This window comes from Meles meles, chromosome 6 (genome assembly GCF_922984935.1).
Source record: "Meles meles chromosome 6, mMelMel3.1 paternal haplotype, whole genome shotgun sequence".
NCBI classification, from domain to species: domain Eukaryota; kingdom Metazoa; phylum Chordata; class Mammalia; order Carnivora; family Mustelidae; genus Meles; species Meles meles.
Genome location: NC_060071.1, coordinates 136,062,329 through 136,086,199, shown reverse-complemented (window position 1 = coordinate 136,086,199; position 23,871 = coordinate 136,062,329). Strand labels below are relative to the sequence as shown.

The 23,871-nt window shown below is 42.0% G+C and overlaps 1 protein-coding gene across 1 annotated transcript in view; it reads right to left on the bottom strand.

Annotated features, from left to right (window-relative positions):
• Positions 1 to 79: 79 nt before the first annotated feature.
• The window catches only part of NEK9 (NIMA related kinase 9), a 37,442-nt gene continuing 13,650 nt past the window's right edge, over positions 80 to 23,871 (bottom strand). The window contains exons 9-22 of the mRNA XM_046007743.1: positions 23,385 to 23,435; positions 22,732 to 22,924; positions 20,740 to 20,884; positions 19,791 to 19,991; positions 19,559 to 19,605; positions 17,996 to 18,151; positions 15,990 to 16,098; positions 14,987 to 15,148; positions 11,460 to 11,630; positions 10,619 to 10,678; positions 7,828 to 8,030; positions 6,549 to 6,710; positions 5,130 to 5,339; positions 80 to 3,052 (exon numbers count right to left, since the gene is read on the bottom strand). Coding sequence (XP_045863699.1) covers positions 2,930 to 3,052; positions 5,130 to 5,339; positions 6,549 to 6,710; positions 7,828 to 8,030; positions 10,619 to 10,678; positions 11,460 to 11,630; positions 14,987 to 15,148; positions 15,990 to 16,098; positions 17,996 to 18,151; positions 19,559 to 19,605; positions 19,791 to 19,991; positions 20,740 to 20,884; positions 22,732 to 22,924; positions 23,385 to 23,435 — 1,993 coding nt within the window. The 3' untranslated portion in view covers positions 80 to 2,929. The remainder of the gene's footprint in view (positions 3,053 to 5,129; positions 5,340 to 6,548; positions 6,711 to 7,827; positions 8,031 to 10,618; positions 10,679 to 11,459; positions 11,631 to 14,986; positions 15,149 to 15,989; positions 16,099 to 17,995; positions 18,152 to 19,558; positions 19,606 to 19,790; positions 19,992 to 20,739; positions 20,885 to 22,731; positions 22,925 to 23,384; positions 23,436 to 23,871) is intronic.

The window sequence follows — 23,871 nt, the reverse complement described above, 5'->3', positions numbered from 1 at the left end:
TCATTTGAAAGAATTTATTTATAATACATCCTTGCTCCAGAGCTCTTCCTTCTGTTATGAATGTTTCCAAATATATGGCAAGTCAAATGAAATGTGAGTTTAAGGCTGCTTTTAACTTTAAACTTCAGTGAAATGCTCAGCCAAGAGAAGGGGTAACTTGGCTGTGCTATGCCAGGGAGACCAAAGAGTGTTCACCCTCTTAGAGGGAAAACAGTTTTGTAAACATAGACACACATAATCACTTGAAAAAGCCCACTATGACTGAGGAGGTTAGTACAAGAAGTGCTCCTTCCTCTTCCAGTGGCTCATTTTTTCCCCTCCCTCTGCATTTTAAGCACTGTATTTGACAAGTTTGGGGGGAAAAAGTTGTAGCAGCAGAGATGATTCTGTTAGCAAGAAAAAGAAACTGGAAAAGAAGCAAAGATTCTGTGTGCAAATGTGCCTTGTGTTGTTTCTGTTACAAGGTCTTTTATTTATTTAGAGAAAGACTCACTGAATCAAAGATTCACGAAGGCCTAGTATCTGGGTGTTTCATCCCCAGTGACTAAGGTCCGTGCGCAGGCATAGTACTGATTGAGAGTTTAAATGTTTATTTAAAACAGAAATGCCAAACCACTCCACCCTCAACCTTTCAAACATCTGGCTAACAATGAGCTAGTTCTTCAGCAACAATGTCAGAGCGGAGGAGTAACTCAGGTTATACGATAATTCAAAAGCAATACTACTGGGAAACTGAAAACACCTCGCGCTGCAGAAAGAAGCAAAGCAGGACAAACTTCAAGAGAATTAGCTACAGAAAACCATTCAAAGGCATCTCTGCTGCCTAACCTTTCAGTTTTTATCTAATGCATGGCTGCCACCTTTGAACTGGTTTCTGTTTGCATAGCTATTTGGTGGGAGAAGTCATGTGGCTGTCCCAGGCACAATTTGGGAAAGTGCAAATTGTCTCTAAGGCACAGAACTCAGATTCTCAGCCAGATCAACAGCAAACGAGACTTCCTGAGGGAACATGTTGGAGAAAATGAGCGTGTTCCCCTGCTAGAGAATGGCTCCCTCTGGAACAAGAGCAGGGCTCTTCCCTCCCTTCCATGCTCACTTCCATCCCCGTCTCAGCAACGTGCCCCTGTTCCTCAGTTTCACAGCAGAAGCAATACTCAGGATTAACACCCAAACTGAGCCTGCCTCTCAGGCCTGCTGAGATGGTGAGTATGAGGGATACAGGAACGTGAAAAGCCCGTCAGTCCTTTAAAAAAAAATCAAAGGTGCATTTACATGATGAACCAAAACCCACTGTTGGGGTTTACAGCAAACCCCGAAGTCCCCAGAACTTGTAACTTTAATCTGGGGTTGGCCCCTTCCCTTATTTTAAGAAAAGGCTTTAGTGATTACGTTAGTACCATTGTACTAGGCTTCCCAGAATTGAGAAAACAATGGGAACATCAAACCAAAGAAGATCCCATTGAACAGAGTTGCCCGTCCCCAGCCATGGGGTTTTCCCCAAGCATCAGCCTTTATCCCACCAGTTTTAGGGAAATGGCAAAATTTCCATTGCACAGGTCCTTCCAAAATACTGAGGAGATATCAAACATTCGTTTTTTGGTTTGGGGAAAATGAAACAAAAATTAATTTAGCAGTTTCTAAGGAGGAAGGATGGGAGGCTCATCAAGGCAAGTCCTATGACCCAAAATACTAAAGGAACATTTTATAAGGCTAGGTGAAAACACAAAGCTCACATCCTTCAGTGAAAACCATCAAGAGCTTTGAGGACACTCTCTCTTTGGGAAAGCTAGCTTGCTCCTTGACTGTAAGGACAGAATGACTATGGGATTAGAACGGAGCTCTCAGCCAAATTCCTTTCACTTGGCAGCTTCCGCCTGTTCTGTTAGGCTTCAGGGACTACCAGGTTTTGGTGCTGGCTTTGGGCCACTCAAGTAGGAAAGATGATACAGATTCACTGATATGGCTTCATAAAACACCAAAAAGAGACTAATACTGACTAGACATACAGAAAGGAAGTGGGTTAAGACCTGAAGAGCCACGAAGGCAGAGGCACTCTAGACCTTCCTAAAGATACCCAGTAGAGGCAGCCAATGGAGGACCTCTCTCCCTCATGGTTTTCTCTTAAGGCCATTCCTGTTGCCCCACTGACTCAATTTTCTAAGAGATACCTCACCTTTTAGAGGTATCTTCCAAAGTCAGGGAATCCTACCTGCATCGGCCACAGACGGCAACCCCAGCTGTGTGACAAGGAAGGACCCTAGCCTTCTTTCTCTCTTCGTCACTGAAGACATTTTAATCGACCCTCAGAGGAAAAGCAATCTAAGCCCAGTTTTCCTCCTAAAGCAATTTAGCTGCGCTAAGTAACTGAACTTTCTGAAAACAAGCCCAAGATTGACTCCAGCAAACATATTTTCCCAGACTCAGGGCTCCGGAGAGGGCTTGACCGCTTCACCACCCTCCAGATGAGCCTGCGTGGGCCCCACCTGGTTCCAGCCCACTCGAGTTTCACACTTTTCCCTCCTCCACCCAGAGGTGCAATGCCTGGTGCTGAACTCCCAAGGCAGCTTCCAAGTACTGGTGAAATGATAAATGGGATATAAGCTGCTACCAGCAAAATTAAGGTGAGCATTGTGTCTCCTCTTCGAAGGTGGGATCACCAGATGAGGTACAGAGCTGCTGTTGCTATGGCAGCCACTGAGGACAAAGCCAGGGCCATGGGGCCCCCCATTCTCCAAAACAAAACCACTCCTAGATCCTATCTAATAGGCAATGCCACTCTCCAAGTGTACGCGGAAAGTGCTTCAGAGCCTCCGCCTTGCACTCCTTGTCTGCAAGTGAACAAAGCCAGGAAAGCGCGCTCTGCATTCAGTGAGTGTGCTGTGAAGTTCTTTGGATCCCAGTTTCCTGGAGACCATACAGGCTCAGGAGACTAGAGGCTGGGTCGACAGGAGTCTGTTCCCAGAAGGCACCAGGAATCTGAATCTATGTCAGGCTTTGGATCCATTTCCATCTCTTCCTTTGCGGTCTGAGTTCCTTTGGAATGCATCCCCACCTGTCCAAACAAAACACAGTCGCACATTAATGATACTGCCACCAGTCACAGCGGTTCAGGACTAGGTTTTCAACACTGACCTCTAAGGATCTGTAGCCACGGTCGTGTGACAAGCTCCTGATACTACCTTAGATAATACTTCAGTAACACTACTTTAAATAAAGGCCACACTTTCACACCTGCTGCAAGTAGGATGACCAACTGTTTGCCCAGGACTGTAAGATGTTCTGGAATGTAGAACTCTCAATTCTATTTTATTAATTATATTTTTAAAATATTTTTTTGAGAGAGAGACAGAGATCACGAGGAGGGGGGAAAGATAGAGGGAGGAGCAGATTCCCCACGGAGCAGGGAACCTGATGTGGGACTTATGACCTGAGCCGAAGGCAGACGCTTAACCAAATGAGCCACCCAGATGCCCTAGAACTCTCAACTTTAAAACTGAGACAGCCCTAAGCCAAACATCCCTCCTGTGTGCTATAGCTGCCAATCATCCCATGCTTACCTCAAGTGAGTATATTACTTTACGAAGTACTTTCACAGACATGATTTCATTTAATTCTCAAAACAGCCATACCAGGCAGATGGTATTATTTTCCTCTTTTAGGCGAGAAACCAGGACTCACGGAAACCAAGTAATTCTTCCAGACACATAAAACTAGGAAATGGCAAAGCCAAGGGTTGCACCTTATTTCCCTTCCTGGTTCACTCTAAATAGAGCAATACCTGGCTTTTTAAAAACAATACACATGGAGCTCCTGGGTGGCTCATTTGGTTAAGCATGAGATTCTTCATTTTGGCTTGGGTCACAGGATGGAGCATAGCATCCACGGGCTCTGCGCTCAGCAAGGAGTCTGCTTGAGATTCTCCCTGTCTCCCTCTGCCCCTCTCCCCTTTGCTTGTGCTCTCTCTAAAACAACAATGTAAACAGCAACACCTGGGAAATACTTTCACGAAAAATATTTAACTTAAATCTAATCAAGCCTTAAGTCTAACTTCCAGTTTATAGAAATGACAGGGTGACAAAAGAACAAGTTAGATAATGTCCCGAGAAAACAGAGGACAAATCCAGAATGTGCCTCATTTTGTTAAGCATCCGAACCTGCTTCTTCAACTCGTCAGTGCCATGAAAATTTAAAGGAAAAAAAAAAAGGTGACAGTAGTACAGGGAAGTATTCTAGGTAAAAAGAAACAAGAGACCTAACAATGTAGTAGAGGGACCCTGAATGGATTCTGATCTCATAAAAACAGTTATAGGGGCGCCTGGGTGGCTCAGTGTTTGGGCTAAAGCCTCTGCTTTCGGTTCAGGTCATGGTCTCAGGGTCCTGGGATTGAGCCCCGCATCGGGCTCTCTGCTCAGCAGGGAGCTTGCTTCCTCCTCTCTCTCTGCCTGCCTCTCTGCTTACTGGTGATCTCTGTCTATCAAATAAATGGAATCTTTAAAAACAAAAACAAAAAAACAGTTACAAAGGACAATTTTGTGGGCAAACTGGGAAAACTCTACTATCAACTGGGCACTGGATGAAAGCTGAGGTAATATTAGCATAAACTGTTATGTGTGATAATACTATGGTGCTTATCTGGGAGAATGAACGTATTTTTGGGTGTGTGTGAGAAAAGTATTTACAGGGCCTATGTCAAGACTTCTATACTTTATTTGAAAATGCTCTAGCTAAATACTAACACACACACACATATACCCACATATATTTTAAATATATATATACCCCCACATATTTTAAACACACATATACACACATTTAAAACAAACAACATGTTAACAACTGTTGAACCTAGATGGTGGATATGAGTGTTCACTGAACTGCAATGATTTGTTTTTCATAATAAAAACTGAAAGAAAAAACAGGGTAACAAAAAACAATGGAAGTCAGGTGATGACAATGATCTAACCCAGGCACCCGAATAAGGCCTAGGCTGCCGGGATGAATTACAAAAGTCACCCCATCAAAAGACAGGACTTGCAAAGGAGTAGGTCTATTTTAGTGTCTACTGGTGTTTTGTTTCTGTGATTCTTCAAACAGAATTAGAAATTGAATTATTCTTTTAATGCTCTCACCTGCTGCCCTCCTTCTAATTTCTTGTTCAGCTTCTGTAGTTGGGTGAAAATCTGGAGGTTTTCTTGCTGTAGCTTCTGTTGCTCAGCCAGACACTTTAACACCAGCCCCTGCAATCTCTCAACCTCCCCCTGCAGAGTGCTGCAGGCACAGGTAGGAGGTAATGGCACTGCTTTCCCAGCACATGTCGCTGCAGGATTCAGCTGAGGTGGCTAAGGAGAGGAGGAAGAGGTCATAGGCAGTTCCGCCTGGATGCCACAGCTCCACAACCTCATCTTCCCCTAAATGCTCTTAGATTTTACTTTTAAAGTAACAAGATAAACCATACAGACACACAAAGTAATGCAACAGGAGCAGAAAGCGCTGGGATTACAACGGCACCTGGCTCTAACAGAACAGGGCAGGAGAACGCTCAGTGCCTCAGGCTCTGTTATGCTAAGGTAAAAGAACATTGGTCTGTTTTGAAGAATTCCACAAAATTTAAAGTGCACTGATCTCTCATTGAAAGTGCTGAAGTGGGGGAGGCCTGATTCGGTTTGGAATGAGTCTTTCTGATCACAGAATACTGTGATCCAAAGGGTCAATATCCATAAAATGTAGTGAACCACACTTCAGGAGACAGCGGAGAGGTATTCGGTAAACAGGACTGCCAAATAATTCAAGAACGCTAACTGACGAATTAAACGTTCACTTGGAAGTTTCAAAGGTTTTGTTACATCTTTTCTAGTCTGGATTTCTCCCCTTCTACTGTACTTTGTTTATAGGAAGGGTCAGCAAATGATAGCCCGCAGGCCAAATCCGGCCTACCAATTTGTTTCTGTAAATGAAGTTTTACTGGAACACAATCGTGCTCATTCATTATGTATTATCTGAGGCTGCTTTTGTGCTGCAGTGTCAGAGCTGAGAAGCTGCAGCAGAGACTGGATGGTCCAAAAAGCCTTTAATAATTACTATGTGGCCCTTTATAGAAAAAGCTTGATGACCCCTGCGATTTGCCTTTGACTGAGGCTTTTACCACAATTTAATTTCTACCAAGGTTAGGCACACATGTGTAGCTCCCTCACTGCACTACAAGCATTATTTCTTATTCATATTCAGAGCCTCCCACCCACACTAGCATTGTTAAAAAAAAAAAACAAAAAACTAGATTTGAATTATGCAACTTTAATTTTGGTACTTGAGGCAGAAAGAAAGAGTCTCTGTTAGAAAGCTGTTAGCCCATCAGGAATGCGAAAGGGTCAATACTTTTTTCCAAGGCAAACTCAGTTAAGCCTAGAACTTTAAGCACTACCTAACAGACCGTCTAATGAGTGGATACAGGGCAGTGGGACACCGAGGAAGCTAGAGGTGGTGAGGCCAGGAGAAGTGGGGAGAGCTCTCTGCCTACTTAGTTGTGACTCAGAGGCAAAAAGCTCAGTTACCCAGGCTCCTGCTGGGGGCTTGTGTTCCAAAGAAGCTTCAGAGGCCACTTTGAGTCCTTGTAGCTCTTCATAGGGCAGGGTATCTTTCTCAGATTCTGAAAAAGCTGCACTTAGGGGAGATGGGCTGTCAGGCATGGGGATGAATTCTGCATTTTCCAGCTCCTATGTATAAGAGAGAGAATCTCATCAGTTCTGTTTGAGCAGTTTATTTTCTTTATCCCTCATTCCCATTTTGCTACAGCTTTCCCTCTGTTGTGACATCAGCACCCTCTAGTGGGAGCATGACAGTTGTGGATTCGAACGCAGCTCACTGCACCTGTTAAGAGCAGGCCATGTCTTCCTCAGATAAGTAATAGTGCTTCGAATTCAAACTCAAACTCAAGAACGCAGTTTGGAGTTTGTGGCACATCTCCCCAACACACGGCCTATTCAGTGAGTTGGGGAGCTGGAAGGTGATGACAGGCCAGTGGCCAGGCTGCTCAAGGCTGAGGCTGAAACCTTAGAAGAGTTGTGCTGCTTCCTCCACCCCTACCCCTAACTGTCTATTGATTTTAGCTGTTTTGTAAGGGCAGCTTTAAATCTCTAGATTCTTTGTGTTTTTGTTTTTTTTTTTTTTTTTGGTAAAAATTTAAAATTTCATAAAGTACAAATGCTCACTGTAGAAAATGAGAAAAATACAGACAGGAAAAAGGACCAGCAATTCCATCACTCATAGATAAACACTATTAAAATGAGCAATACTGTTTTCAGTCTTCATAGCAGACATCCTTCTACGCATTATATATTTTCCAAGAGAATGGGGTCCCACTGCAAAGGTATTCCATCTTTTTCTGCCCAGCCATATATTGTAACCAACTTTCCATCCAAATAAATATACTCCAACATTTTTATTGTCTGCACTTTAACTCTCATAACCCATCTTACTGTAAAACATCCTGACTACCCCAAATCTCACTTCTACAAATCACAGTACAAAATCTCTAAGCTTAATCTTTGCATACATGCATTACAAAAACTGCCTTCAAGGAAGGTTTTCTTAATTTACTTACATTCATGTCAAGTACTACAGATATGAGAACATTTTGTGTGTCTCCTTGTCAGGGAGAAAAAAAGGATTAGAGATTTGGTAACTTTGTTCTAGGTGGAAATCAGACAACTCGATGCCTGCTGTAGAACACCTGAATAGGGCATGGGACACAGAGAGATGCTGACAGCTCCTTTCAAGTTGTTGCAAAGGGCCTGATGTTTTATTGAAGATAACCTCTGCCAAAGGAATTACCTTTCGAAGCCAGCCAGGGCAGGAGCTGCTGGCCCCACTACTGATCCCCATGGCCTCCGTGGGACTGACTAAACCTTCCATTCCTCGGTCTGCTTCCATTGTTCCTCGGAAACCTCCACTCGGATCAGGAGTTTCAGATTCCTGCTGACTGTCCTCCTCTTCTCCCCCACCGCCGCCGCCTCCTGGGCTAGAGCTCTGAACCACTAACAGATACACAGCACAGAGAGAGAACCTTGCTATGCAGCAAGAAAGATTTACAATCTTCCAGCCCTGGTGACCCCTGGAGAGCTTCCTAGAGTCACATCATGAAGTAACAGCAACAGTTTAAGTCAGATATCTGGGGCTAAATTTTTAGCTTTTACACAAGGTATTATCAGTATCTTCAAAATGATAATTCACTTCTACATCCCAAAGTTACTTATGTCTATGTTCACAGCAGATTACCAAATCTGAAAGCATGACTGAACAGTTGCCCAACCACAGCTCACTCAGTCTACCACCCAGGCTTTACTAGATAATCCAGACTCCGGCATTTCCACCGCGGCTTATCAAGGTTTCACAGAAATACAAAGCTCTTTCACATTTCAGCCAAATACCTCTTAAAGCTGCCAGATAAACTTTCTGGAGAAGTCTTTAACCATTCAATTCATTAAGTTCTTTGATAACTACTTGTAAGAATTTTTAAACTATGGCTGGTTCTTTCATATCATGCCGCATATTCCAAGTTACCGTCATGAAATGAAGACCAGCTGATGTGTTGTCAGAAAATGAAACAAGGGGCGCCCATGTGGCTCAGTGGGTTAAAGCCTCTGCCTTCCGCTCAGGTCATGATCTCAGGGTCCTGGGATCGAGCCCCGCATTGGGCTCTCTGCTCAGCAGGGAGCCTGCTTCTTCCTTCTCTCTCTGCCTGCCTCTCTGCCTACCTGTGATATCTCTCTCTATCAAATAAATAAATAAAATATTAAAAAAAAGAAAATGAAACAAAATATGGGCCATATATATGTGTGTGTGTGTATATATATATATATATATATATACATACATACATACACACACACATATAAAACATGGGCCAAAGAAAGTAAAGTTACCAAAGCTAAAAAAAAAAATTGCCCGGTATATGCTCAAGTTAAACGTAAAGGACTGCTCCTGATCCCCAGCTCTAGTGGCTCACAGATTAACAGCCACACTGATCCTGCTGAAGCAGCAGAACCACAGATGCCAACAAAAGCTGAGGCTTGTTTGTTTTAAATGGCTTTTAAAAATCTGGTTACCTTTGAAATATACATAAGACTACTTTTAACATATATTTAAGTTTTGCTATCTAACAAAATAAAAACATCAATCTAGCACTAGAAGAACTAGAATTGTACTTTTCAATATGGTAGTCACAAGCCTTATATGGAAATTTAAATTTAAATAAAATAAAAAGTTCAGTTCCTTCAGTAGCTACTTTTCAAGTGTTGGAGAGCGTACAGAATATCTCGACTGCCGCAGAAAGATTTATGGGACAGTGCAGAACTAAAATATTACCTGTATCGCATCTGCCTTGTGAACGCCTTCCTTCTCTGGCCTCCTACCTAGACCTAACTACTGATTTAATTCTGTACTTATCATTTCTTCTTAAAAAAAAAAAAAGAAAAAGCCATCACATATTTATGTATCCTTAAGCAATTAATTTGGGCTGTTTCTGAACTTTATATAAAAAGGCACATAGTCTGCTGCAACTTGCTTTTGACATTTCACATCCTGGAACGATTTGTAGATGTTCACTTCTACCCTTCTATAAGGTTCCACTGGACGACTGAACATACTCAACCAACAGATATATACTGAACATTCACCGTTTGCCGGGCACTCTTCAAGGCAACGTAGATAAAACTGATGAATAAAAAAGACAAAATCCCTGCCCTTATGGAGTTTACATTTTCCAGCCAATGGATATGTGCTTTTAATCTTATTTTTTCCATTAAATACTGTTCCACCAAAACAAAGCTGTAAAAGAATAGCTGCATTTAGCAAAAAGATGTATCATTTGTGACAGATACTAACATGCACAGATAAATGCTGAGCAAGAGATTACTAAAGGAAACTAATTAAAGGTATGATGTATGTGTGTGTAAGTAGAGTACAAGTCCAGATCAGACACCCAACTTTCTTTTTCGAGAATTAATCTGCTTTTATTCGGGGTCTTTATCTGCTTTGATTCTACAAACTATCAGAATCCCAGGTTCTGAGATACCAAAGAGTACAGGTATTTTAGAGCAAATGGAAAACCAAAAAGGAACATAAATTTAGTTTTCTGGCATAGTCCCAAATAACAGAGAACCATACAGAAAGCAGCCAAAGGAAAACTATCAGAGAGTTTTGGGCTGAGTTTCCTAACCACACTGGCAGTTGAGCCAACTTTTAATTCTGAGCGCGTTTTGAAGGACTATTTCTAGAGACTGGAATAACCCCATGAATATGGTAGAAGTAAGGAGCAGATAGAACCCACAGCCCTTAGCATGGTAAGGAAAGGAACAATACATAAGCCACGTTACAGTATTGGGCAAGCCACTTAATTACTTCCATATGCCTGGTTGGCAAAGATGTACTCTCCCTCTGACCACAATGTAATAAAAGTCGTAACTTATTGTGAAATCCACCAAAATATGATCCTCTCTCCTGATCACCGTATTTCTCATTTCCCAAAGATATTTCCTATTTCCCTTTTTTGGAGACTACATGGAATCCAACCCAAAGACCCACAGTGCAGAAAAAGCGCTGGTGCCGAGACATTGCTACTTACCGGTTCTGATCGATAAGCCGCTGCTGTTGGACCGGATGGTCTTAGAATTCAATACTTTCTCTGAGGAAAAATATTCGGTAGGTAAGCACTGTAAAGAGCTAGAGGCATGAATAGTGAGAAGACTAGAACAGGGAGTTCATCTGCAAGATAAGAGCTATCCCTCACGGCAGGTAACTTTATAATTACTTATTTAAAGTATACTTTATACTTATATAAAGTATAGAGCCACTAGCTGCTCTAACTGTATGCACTATGTAGAACAGCAATTCTCCACTTTAACTGTTCTCTGGAATTACTTGAGACACTTTAAATAGAAACAACACCTAGGTCCCACCCCAGAGATTCTGATTTAATTGGTCAGGGCAGTGGATTTCTGGAAGCTCCCTAGGTCATTTTAATGTGCAGCGAAGGTTGTGAAGCACTGATCTGAAAGAAGGGACTTGGAGACCCTCGCACAGGCTTTCATCATTTAGTCCGTAACAGAGTCTTCTTTATGCAGGAAAGAGTTACGATTTCATTTCTTTTTAAAGGTATCTTGCATGTTTCTCACTCATGTTTCTCAATATGAACACAGACAACCAATTAATTAGTGGACAACTAGAGAAAACAATTCCATATAGCAAAGGAGGCAGAGCCCAAGGTTGTCATGTTAAAAAACGGTCAGAAGGTGGCAAGCGACAAAGCTCAGGACCACTAGGTATGTTGTCACTGTTGTAAGACTGACAGGAACAGCCTCTTTTCTTCAGGACATTTCTGTTTCTAAGAATGTGACTACCAGAATCTTAGGTGTGAGTCTACCCTCTGCCAAATCCACCCCAAGCCTCACGTATGAAACCCTTACCAACGATGAGAATGGTGTGCCAGCCACGGCAAGAAAGGTCTGGGACGTGATGCAGAGATCCAAAAATAGGCCGAGGCCATGAGGTGCAGATATCAGAGCCATGCGGTCTTTCTGTGGGGGTCATTGCCAGGCGACCATTACCACCATTGCCCCAGGCAAAAATGTGATTATCTAGGAGAAAAAAAAAAAATCAAACGGCAGATAGTTTAATGGAAAACTAATTTCCCTACTCTTTGGGTTCCCCATCTTTATGCCCCAGAGTTAGAAAGATTTTCCATTATGTACTAAACAAGGGAAAGCTGTTTATTTCCCTAAAGAAACCTGAACAATTTCTGATGCCAACCTGGTAAAAATGACCACTTCTCCTACGTACTGCCATCCATCCATCCGTCCACCCATCCACTCATTCAACAACTTTTTTTGGTCGTTCATTGAGATATGAGTAAGTATCTGGGCATCTACTTCAGGACATGCACCGCTGGAGGTACAGGAATAAAGCAGTAAACAAAACGAAGTCACTACCCTTGTGGAACTGACATTTTAGTCAGAGGACACTGATCAATCAACTATCTAATGCCTCCGGGAGTTACAAAGTTATGGAGGAAATTAAATGGTAAAGAGAAGTGGAAATGAAGAGTGATAGTGGGTTCATTATTTTAGACAGGGTCGTCAGAGCAGTACTTGCCTACACTTGTGCAGGGACCGGATGAAGCGAGAAAGAGCACATGGATACCTAGGGGAAGAGTTTTCCAGGCAGAGAAAACAGCAAGTGCAGAGGTCCTATGTGGGTAACATGAGTATCATGAACAAGGACTATGAAGACCCCTGCAGTGGGGGCAAAATAAAGGAGAATACAGTGGACAGAGAAGGGGTCAGGAGGTAGATGGGGTCCTGGTCATGAAGGGCCATGCAGCCCACTGTAATGACTTTGGTTTTTACTGACTGAGATAGGAATCCATTAGAAGTTCTGAGGAGTAGGGGGCCCCTGCGTGGCTCAGTCAGTTAAGCATCTGACTCTTGGTTTTGGATCATGAGATCAAGTCCTGCGTCAGGCTGTGTGCACTTAGTGTGGAGTCTACTTCAGATTCTCTCCCTCTTCCTCTGCCCCTCCCCCGCTTATACACTCCTTTCTTGCACGCATGCACTCACTCTTTCTCCAATAAATAAATACAGTTAAAAAAAAAATTCTGAGGAGTAGTATTTAGGTACTTAAAAGGACCCATCAGCTACCATGAGGAGGATCAATTGTGGGGGACCAACGGTGGTAGCAGAAGACCCGTTCCAGTAGTGAAGAAGGTGGGAAATGGGTCAGATATATTATGAAGACAATCAGGAGGGTTTGCTGATGGATGGGATGTAGGGTATAGAATGAAGCTGCCATTTAGTGACACAGGAAAGCTGTTGAAGGAACAGATTTGGGCAGAAAAATCAAAAGTCTGATTTTGACTATAGTAAGTTTGTCTGAGATGCCTGTAACTTTTTACCAAATCAGAACACTTTTTTTTTTCAAATCAGAACACTTTTTTTTTTTTTTAATTTATTTGACAGACAGAGATCACAAGTAGGCAGAGAAGCAGGCAGAGGGAGAGGGAGGGAAGCAGGCTCCCCGCTGAGCAGAGAGCCCGACGAGGGGCTTGATCCAAGGACCCTAAGATCATGACCTGAGCCAAAGGTAGAGGCTTTAACCCACTGAACCACCCGGGTGCCCAATCAGAACACTTTGTAATGAAAAGCGGTACTATTAATGATTAAGCCTAGACAATAGGCATGGATGAGGACTGACCTGGGAAAGCTGAGCTCTTACGCCATCCTACGTCTAAGTCCAGGGGCTGATGAGTAACTGAACCTGGTGTTCAGGGTGGTGATATGAAGCTATCAGTGAACAGGGGGAACTTAAGGTAATACTCACGTAAGGGAAACAGTAGAGAGATAGAAGGATTGAGTCCTGGGTATTCTAGGGTTTAGAGGGATCGGATACTGATATCAATGGGGCCTGATCTATCTGCCTATACTCGTCTGTTTATATGAACCTCTCCCCTACCCTACTAGACTATCAGCTCCTTAAGGATTAGGTGCTTTCTGAGACTCCCATTTATATTCCCAGAGCCTAAAAGAGGACCTGGAGCATGGTAAGCACTAGGTTTATGTTGACTATGTGAATAATATGATAGAGTAAATTCAGAGTAGAGAAACATTTATTAGGAGGTAATATGCCCAACCATGGAATCCAATTCTACATTTCTCATTCTGAAGTTGACCTTTTGAAGGACAGAGATGTACTGAAGAAACATCACCTCCTCGAGGCCCTGCCAGGAAGTGCTACTGGACTTGCAGCACTTACTTAATCCTCAGTGACATCCTTACTGTCTTTCTAGGTAACATTTCCATTTACCTCCATTAAATTTATTTCCATTTCAGTCAGACCTTATTTTGGGACAAGTGGGAAGGGTTTACATGCCACCCCAAAAGCTGGCTGATTTAATTAAATCTGGTAATAGATCACTTGTCTGACACTGTCCCTGGATCCCTCATGTGTATGTAACAGGCACAGACCAACAGGAAACAAAGATACCTTAGATGGTGAGCAACAAAAAGAACTGAAATGAGTCAAAAGACAAGAAGATGCAATGTGATTTGTTGTTCACCAGTCACAAAAAAGAAATGGCTACAATAATCATAAAAGTTCAGAAAGAGGGGAGGGGTGCCCAAGTGGCTCAGTCAGTTAAGCATTTGCCTTCGGCTTAGGTCATGATCCCAGGGTCCTGAGAGCGAGCCCCACATCAGTCTGCTCAGTCAGCTTCTCCCTCTCCCTCTGCCACTCCCCCTGCTTATGTTCTCTTGCTCTCTCTCTCAATAAACAAGATCTTAAAAAAAAAAAGTTCAGTAGGTGATATCAGAAAGAGAAAAGAACAAAAAAAAAGCAGAGGAGAGAAGAAAAGGAATGAAGGCTAGCTCCAGTGGCAGTAAAGAAGAAGAGCAGTGAAAGGAGCAAGAAGATGCTCTGGAGAAGAAAGAGCAATGAGAGCAAAGAGAAGAAAATTCAGTTACACCCGTTCCAATTCTGGAAGCCAAGAGACACAGTATCAGCCCTTCAAGCCTTAGCAGTCCCTGAGGACATCACTGCAGTATGGCTGATCCCAGCCAAGGAGCAAGGACAGATTATGTCCTTCTCTCCAACCACCCAGCCAACACTTTGTGAAACCAACATGGTGCAAGGCCAGGCATATATAGAAATATTTAATAATTCTTAAACTGTTTAACCAAAAAAATTAAAGTAAAAAAAAGTAGGGACTTAGAATATTAACTTTGTCGTTATCTAGAAATATTTTTTTGTTAAAGCAATCACTACATTGAACACATGACAAGTTAATGAAGCTCTATATGCATAACAATTAGATACTGATTTAATGTAAATAAAAAGTAAAGGTATGATCCAGCTATATAAACAGCCAGTCCACCTCTTTCCCAGTCAAACATCAAAATACAGCCATCGTCCAGAAAACTTGAGATGGTGTGTACAGACTCACCATCAGTGGCAGCAATAGTAAACTCGTCACCGCAGGAGACCCTGATCACTTGCTTCCCACCCAGGGGTCCTCCCAACAGGTTGATTCCTAGACGCTTCTTGTAATTCCCAACGCCCAGCTGTCCACACTTGTTGCAGCCAAAGGTCAGCAGCCGGCCTCGCTCTGAAAGAGAATTAAAAACAAATAAACAGGCACAAATGGGGCACCGAACAGAGGGAAAATGTAGCCAATGTACAGTTCCGTGGACTAGCTTCTGGTTATTAAAGGTACACAAACAGAAAGCTAGCCTCACAATCTTGCACCTATGGCAGCTAGGGTATAAAATCTATGACCAATTTGACCCAGGAAGTGACTCGATATCAATTTTCTGGTATTTTATTTTTTAAAATATTTTATTTATTTGTCAGAGAGAAAGAGAACAAGCAGGGGGAGAAGCAGGCAGAAGAAGAAGCAGGCTCCCCACTGAGCAAGGAGCCCGATGTGGGACTTGATCCCAAGACCCTGGGATCATGACCTGAGCTGAAGGCAGACGCTTACTGACTGAGCCACTCAGGCAACCCTGATACTGTATTTTAAAAGTGGAAAATGGGTACGACCTAACTTAGCAAACTCCTAAGTGGTACTAATTAAAGGCAGTACTGGTCTAGAATTATAGGCGTGGCATTCTCATTAAGGGATGTAGTGACTACATTTATAATGATTACCAAAAAAACACATTTACTTGCATGCCTAATTTGTTAATGAGATAATACTGGATGTGGGGGAAGGGGGACGCAGGAGAATGTTAATATTAAGTAAGAAAAGCTAATACTTGGGACACCTGGCTAGTTCAGTCAGTGGAGCGTGCAACTCTTGATCTCAGAGATGTGGGTTCGAGCCCCACATCAGATATGGAGACTACTTTTTAAAAAACAGAATCTTAAAAAAAAATGAAGAGCTAACACTCGAGAAAATAAAGAGCATGAGCTACTGAAGCCTGTGTATAAAGTTACAATCAACTCACCATCAATAGCAGCTGTGTGAGTCTTGCCTGGGGCAATTGTACGGATCTTATAAAAGGACAGCTGTTTGGCCAAGGTAAAGGAGGTTGTGTAGGGAACTTCATGGTATGCCTGAAACAAGGTAAAACACAAAGCAAAGACTCAAAGGTAAAAATGAGGGGCTAGTAGGCTGAGAAATGTTGTCATGGTAACCAAAAGGGCTTTTAAGCAAATTTGTTATTAAGAAGAAAGTGCCACATAGCTTTACGTCCAATAGAACACAAGACAAAATCAGCTCTATGTAATCAGAGAATTTAATTAGTGTATGAGGCAAGACTTTCTGACAATAGAAGTTTTTAGATACCTAATCTAAAAGTATACAAAACATGAACTCTATACCACAGATAGTATCTACATGAGGATAGAGCCATTGACATTTTTCTTGGTTAGAGACTCTGCATATCTAACAAAGGCAGGGCAAAGAACTAAAATCTTGAGGACTCTGTCCAGCCCATAATCCATCCAGTTTACTATGATTTAATTTCATCTACAAGGCAGTGTTCTCAACATGTTAAAGCCCATGTTCCCTTTATTTTATTTGTTTATTTATTTATTTGATAGGGAGAGAGGGAGCACAAGTAGGCAGAGCGGCAGGCAGAAGGAGAAGGGGAAGCAGGCTCCCCAGTGAGCAGGGAGCCCGATGCACAATTCAATCCCAGGACCCTGGGATTATGACCCAAGCTGAAGGCAGTCGCTTAACCAACTGATCCATCCAGGTGCCCCCATGTTCCCTTTAGATTAGCATTAAAATATTCCCCTCATGTAAGTTTAAAATTTCACAACAAATCCAACGTTACAATAAAAACCCAAATCAAGCAATGATATTTCTAAATATGCCTTTTCAAACTATGTAGACATACTTCCCAGACTTGCCCCAAATTTGTAATCTCCCAGTTGAGAATCATTACTTCAGAGATTGCTTAAAAATTCTTCTTCTTCTTTTTTTTTCTTTTTAAAGATTTTATTTATGAGAGAAAGAAATACAGAGAGAAGACAGACAGAGTGGGAGAAGGAACAGAGGGTGAGGGACAAGCAGACTCCACGCAGAGCACAAAGCCCAACTCGGGGCTCAATCTCAGGACCCTGAGATCATGACCTAAGCCAAAACCAATAGTCAGACACTTAACAACTGAGCCACCCAGGCACCCCACTTGAAGATTCTTATTCACGGAGTCAGGAAATTTTTGTCTCTCTTTTTAAATTTTAAATCGGCAAAATGCCCAATGTGGGGTTTGAACTCATGACCCTGAGATACGGAGTCACATGCTCCACCAACTGAGCCAGCGAGGTGCCCTTGGAAACTTTTGTCTCTTAAGCTGGCTCTTTAGAACATGATAAAAACTCATCATATTAACACAGAGAAAATGAAGACTTAATATCAGCAGTGAATTTCATGACATTCTTCAAGGAAGTGAATGGTAATTACATGTACTAAGTCTACAAAGCCCGCACAGGATCAGTGATTTGGGAGCAATAGATCTTGAAAACTCTCCAGGGAGGTGGTACATGAAAATGTTTCTTTTCATGTTAATTTTCTTGTACCTATTTCAGTGATAGGGTAGAACCTGATCCATCACCTGATTCTTTGTAACCAATTTATTTATTGAGGCATAATACACTATAAAATATTGTACAGATTGAAAAATTTTTCTGTATCCTATAAATGTAAAACCACTCAGATCAAAACAGAAACCATTTCCATGACCCTAGGATCCATTCCATTAATAACTATATCCCTTTTTCCAGAAGTAACCACTACTTTGACTTCTGCCATCATAAACTCCATATAACTGGAATCATATAGTGTGTACTCTTGCGTGGCTGGCTTCTTTTGCTGAACATAATAAAGTTTGTGAAATACTTTATCCTAGGTAAAATTCCATGGTCACTAACCAATAGCATTCCCAAAGAAATTCCAACCTAAGAGAAGTTCTGATAGCATCGTTAGGGCACCAAAGAGAGTACTCACTTCATGGTTGATGATTCCAGACATGCACTGATTCAGACCCAGCTTGTTGAACTCATTGAGTCCACAGGCCAGCACTTTGCCTGACTGGGTCAGCAGAAATGTCCCATCACAGCCACACTGAACCGCGACAATAATCAAGGCCTTGGGAACATCCACCTGCATGAAAAAAACCCAGAAATTTAAAAAAAAAAAAAAAAAATCCCCAAACGTAACTTGCATTAGGAAAAAAGCCCTTAAATTCTTTCAAAAGTAATGCCTTGCATTTAGCAGAACTGCCCATAGGAAAGACTACTATATCCTCCTCAGATTTTTCCCAGCAGCTTAAAGACTATAGTTTTCAACAAGGAGCAGGTTTGATAATAAAATAAATGAAGGCAATTCCAGGTTGGCTAAACAGCCCTCTCAATGTTTGTTTTAGTAGTAGGTCCCACTTAGAAAGACATCTCAGAAAACACTGCGAAAGGAGAAGCTTCAACCCATTGTTGATTTTGTCCTCCAAGAAGGTAGGCCCCACGACAGCTACAGAAGAAACTCAGTAGCTCTCAAGGGTCTGAGTCTGGTCACATTTTAAGTGTGGTGACAGAGTACTAAGATAACAGCCAGGACTTCCAACTGCTCACATTCCTCTAAGCTAACTAAACAGGGCTGGGAATGGTAAAGGGACAGGAGGTTTGTCTGTGAAACTCAAACCTCAGTGTTTCTACTACAGCCTTTTCAGAAGAGGAACAGTCATGGTCCCACAAATACTGTAAGTTAATTTTTTAAATGTAAGTAAACATAGTTGACAGTGAATGGTACAGTCAATTACAGGCAACCTTCCAGTGGGCAGGCCAGTCAGCTGACCATGCTGCTCCTGCAGCTTTCAGCGCCTGTGCCAACTCCGGCAGGGCTAGCTCCTGCAGTGCCGGGAGTAATTCGGTATTATGTTTCATACAACATGACCCCTAACTACAAACACATATTTCGCCTGGTGTTCAACTGCGGAAACTGGAGGCAAAAATGGCTGTATTGGGTAAAGAGATAATATACTGCTCTCCAGGGGCGCCTGGGTGGCTCAGTGGTTTAGGCCTCTGCCTTCGGCTCGGGTCGTGATCTCGGGGTCCTGGGATCGAGCCCCGCGTCGGGCTCTCTGCTCAGTGGGGAGCCTGTTTCTCCCTCTCTCTCTGCCTGCCTCTCTGCCTACTTGTGACCTCTCTCTGTCAAATAAATAAATAAAATATAAAAAAAAAATATATATATATACTGCTTTCCAGTAACTTCCCAAGGAATTTTCTGGCATATATTTAGCTTGATGTGACTTTTTCATGGTACATACTGATTTCAGCTCTCATTCCTGAGTAAAATGTGACTCCAGAGTGTCCACAATGACTATATCCTCTTTCTCAACTGTTTATGATTTAGTCAGATGACAAGGCCACATAGTGCTAGACTGTCAGTCTCCCAGACAGAAAATATTTCAGAAATAAATACCTTGAAATGAGGAGTCAGGGAAAGAGCAGTCTGTTATCAGTGGAATCTGTGTGACCTAGATAAGCTTTAGGAAGAAGCTGCTTCTGAGTTTACCTTTTGTGGTGTATAATAATCCTCTTCTGAATCCAAACCCAGTCGTCCTGAGACACACATAAGAAAGAAAAGCATTAAAATGAAGTCCTTCGTCCCAATAAAATGTTGTGTAACATTCTTTTATTGAATCAACACTTCTCAAGTACAGGCTACATGATGTGTTTAGATACATACAAGCCTGAAATCAAGTTGGCCCCTGGGAATAAGTGGACAGAGACAAGGCTACACCTACCATATTCGCCACAGCCCCAAGAATAAACTTCTTTGTTTCGTGTCAAAACCACCACATGATTATCTCCACAGGAGACCTGCTCCACTGGATTGTTCAGGAAGAAGTTCAGCTGCATGGGTTCTAGCACTTCAGGCCCAGCAACCTTGTCTACCCCCATGCAGCCATAATAATCAGATCCAAAGGCGTAGAGCTGACCTTCATCTGCAAAAGGAAGGAAGGCATAACCCATAATCAAAAGGATGATTCTGTCCAATCAGAAAGCTGGGCAGGGCTAGAATGTGACTGTCCCAGCAAGGGATCTCATATGAAATGACTACGTCAGAGAAATCCAAAGGACAGACTGTAAGTCTAGAGTTGCTTTTACTTAGGGGTCATGGGTACTACTACAACAATTTTTTTTAAAAGTGGTTGTACCATGCTGATATTCTACTGGGGTCATCTCTATTTTCTAGAGAAAAGGAAAAGTAAGTAATGGCAAGATGAAAACTAAACTTTAGCACTGGGTATTATATGGAAGTGACGCATCACTGAACTCTACTCCTAAGACCAACATTGCACTGTATAGTAACTAACTAGAATTTAAATAAAAATTTGAGGAAAGAAAATGTAAATGGATTAAAAAAAAAAGCTAACTAAATTTAAACTCTTGATTACTGATTTGGTATTATCCATACCTAACTAGGTGGTAACATTAGTTTTCCCCCCAACTGGAACATACAACGTGTTTTTCTTGAAGCCACCTCTTCCATTTTCCACATGCCTTTCCTTGCTTATCAACCACCCTAATACTATAGCAAATTGGGGATGTTGTTATTATTGTGTATATCTGTTCACTGTCTTTGGTTCTCTGAATACTGTCTTTTGCTATAAAATCCCAGTTAAACCTGCACAGCATTAAGTACAATACCCCACATTAAATGCACTGGGATGCTTACTGTTGATGGCTTACCTGTCACACAGACAGTGAAGTCATCACCACAAGACACCTGACGGATAGCTTTGCCTTGCAACTTTTCCACATGCTTTGGCTGCCGGTAGGAGGCTTTGTCTCCATGGCCCAGCTGACCATGGAGTTTAGTACCCCCTTGCATATTCTGTGAAATAAAGAGGTCTTGTAAAGTTTTAACTTTTCATGTGAAAAGCTAATCTTCAATATAACTTCTTACCAAAAAACCAAAGGAAAAAATCAGCTGGAAATTTAGAAATGAAGAAAAAATAATCAAAGGAAAGTCAACCTTTAAATGATGATTAGTAGAAAACCCCTGTCAACAGGTAAAGATTTAAAAAGTATCCAGAGTTGCTATCCATCAAGACTTAAAAGAGTACATTCCCAATTCTGTTCTTCTCTTTCAAGTCTAAGGTGAACTTTTATATTTAATTATGGGTGTTAGTGAAAAAAATTCTTTATATAGTCTAATTTGATTGTTTTCTACTGGAATATAGCCTCTTGGAAATCCTTACTAGAAGTTTTACAAATTTTGGTCATAGTTTCCCTGAAATATGGAACAATTACAAAGAATCTGGCTGCATCAAAGAGGTTGCTACATAGTACTGAGAATAGTTCTAAATGATGTTTCAGCAGTTTTATAGAGAAAAGTAATTCTTTTAAGAACACAACTGTAAGTCCTTATATAAATGTTTTTTAAGGGACAATAATTCCAATTCATCTGTGGCAGCCCCTCAGGGGCTAGTTCTTTAAGGGACAGGGTTTTAAGGAAATAACAGTTAATATTCTATAACAGAGGTCAAATCATTCATTCATTCTTTCAACCTATCGCTAACTGAACATCTACTGTACACACTCGAGACAAAGCCTGTCCTTGTGGAGAAGTATCTGTGACTACTGGAAAAAAATTAGCTCCCTCAGGAAGAAGAGGAAGAGTGAGAAGAACTGAGGGCCTAAGACAAGGCTGGGTAAAGGCAAAGCACCCTGAAACAAGTGAGAAGGCACAAAAAGACAGGAGAAAAGCCAAGAGAGGATGCTGTCATGAAAGTCAAGGGAAGACAAAGGTCAAAGGAGGAAGAGATCAACTATGTCAAATGCTGCCAGGAGGTCAAGAAAGTAAGGACAACAAAGTCTCTGTGTTTTTTTAAGGATTTTATTTATTTATTTGAGAGAGAGAAAAAGAGAGAGAGAGGGCACAAGAGAGGGATGGCAGGCAGGGGAAGAGAGAGAAGCAAATTCTCCACAGGGAGCCCAACATGGGGTCTGATCCCATGACCCGGCGATCATGACCTGAGCTGAAGGCCGACACTTAACCGACTGAGCCACCCAGGCGTCCCCAAAGTATCTGTTTTATGTTCACAATTTATAGGTCATTTTATTAAGAGCAGTTTTAACCAAGTGGCAGGGATGGAAGCTGCATTGTGGGTGAATGAGGAGTGAGTGGGGGATAAGAAAACTGGTAACAAATACAGGTCATTGGTTCCAGAAGGTGAGAGAGAGGATGAAATCTAGAAGGGAACAAAGGAAAATTCTACTGAAGATATCTTCAATCACTGATACAGGTCTTGGAATTTTCCTGATATGGTACACTGCTTCATTTGTTTATAACTATTTCACAGATACTGGTTGCTCCGAAACTCATGGTAACAGAACAGGGTGATTAAGTGACTTTCTGAAATCACCCAGCTGTAAATGAGAGTCCAGTCTCCCGAATCCAAACCTAGGGCTCTTTTCAGTCTTTTTTACCTTCTTTCTCCCATTCATTCATTCATCAAAAAAACATTTGCAAATGACCTAGTATGTACCAGGCACTGGGGAAAGATACCTCCATGAACTAAACAGACAAAAATCCCTGCTCTCATAAGAGCTTACATTCCAGCACCCCATGCTGCCATTCCTGCAGCACACGTTCAACTGACAAATTACTTAGACAGCCTCAGCCCAGTGAACAATCAGGCTTACATCAGTCTTCTGACGTACTTAGCATTCACTTACCACCCAGGTGTATAGTTCCTTCTCCACTGTGACCACAGCAAAGTGGGTATTCCCTGCACACACCTGCCGGGCACTACAGCCACTCTTGATGACATCCAGTTTCTGGGGAGTGGATTTTCCACCACCCCAAACATAGACTTCACTGGTTCGTGATGTTACCACAGCAATGGGTGCTTCAGTCACAGTGCTTGACCTGTCAACAACCCCCAGAACAAAGGCACATTTAACATAAAAAACTATATCAAAGAAAAATGCTTCCAGTCTGTTCCCAGAGAAGAACTGCCAATTATGGCATGAGACAGTATGTTCTTTCTCGACAACTTATTTCAACCCTCTATCATCGCAGGCCTTGCAATTCCTGCCTCGGGGCTTCATCACAGCACAGCCAGATCGGATTCCAGTCTGGTCCGTAACACCTACACTTTTCAGTTTTCCAACATTCATCATGGTAATGATGTCCACTTCAGTACGAGGATGAAATTATAGCCTTCTGTTTTCTCAGAAATGACTATCTGACATTTACGCAGATGTTGGCTTCTCAAAGGATGCCAGCGGCTACTTACTGGGATCAAACAAGGCATGGAGCAAAGAAAGAAAGACCCCCTGATGGTATTTTAAGAGATACCACTTTTTACGAGTGTCCTAGGCATTACCTTGGTCTTTTTGTAGGTGCATTAAGCAGTGTGACTTTTTCCTCCATCTCTCTACCAAAAGAAAAGCAAAGATACATGAGTGAAAGAATAGGTTCCTACATTGTACCAGTGTCTCTTTAATACATTTCACAGATTTAATCATCTATAAACCATATGCCTCCTGTAACACAATACTTTTGGAAAAGTACCTCAATACGATTCAAACAGTTACATGGGCCTGGCTTTGGACAAATCATTAGATATGACAGGGCCAGCAGTTTGGGGCCATTTTTTTTTCTTTCTCCCAGAAGCATTCAAACTGGAACAGAAACTAGAGTACCTCTATTGCACATTTTAAATACCCATTGACCTCTCCATCCAGGCTGCCCACTGACTTCCCACACCCAGCATCTCTAAACCTCAGCTCATTCTCTTTCTCCCATACAGCCTTTCTTTCTGACTCTCCTGTTTCTGCAACTGGCACTCCCCATTCTCCCAGTGGACTAGG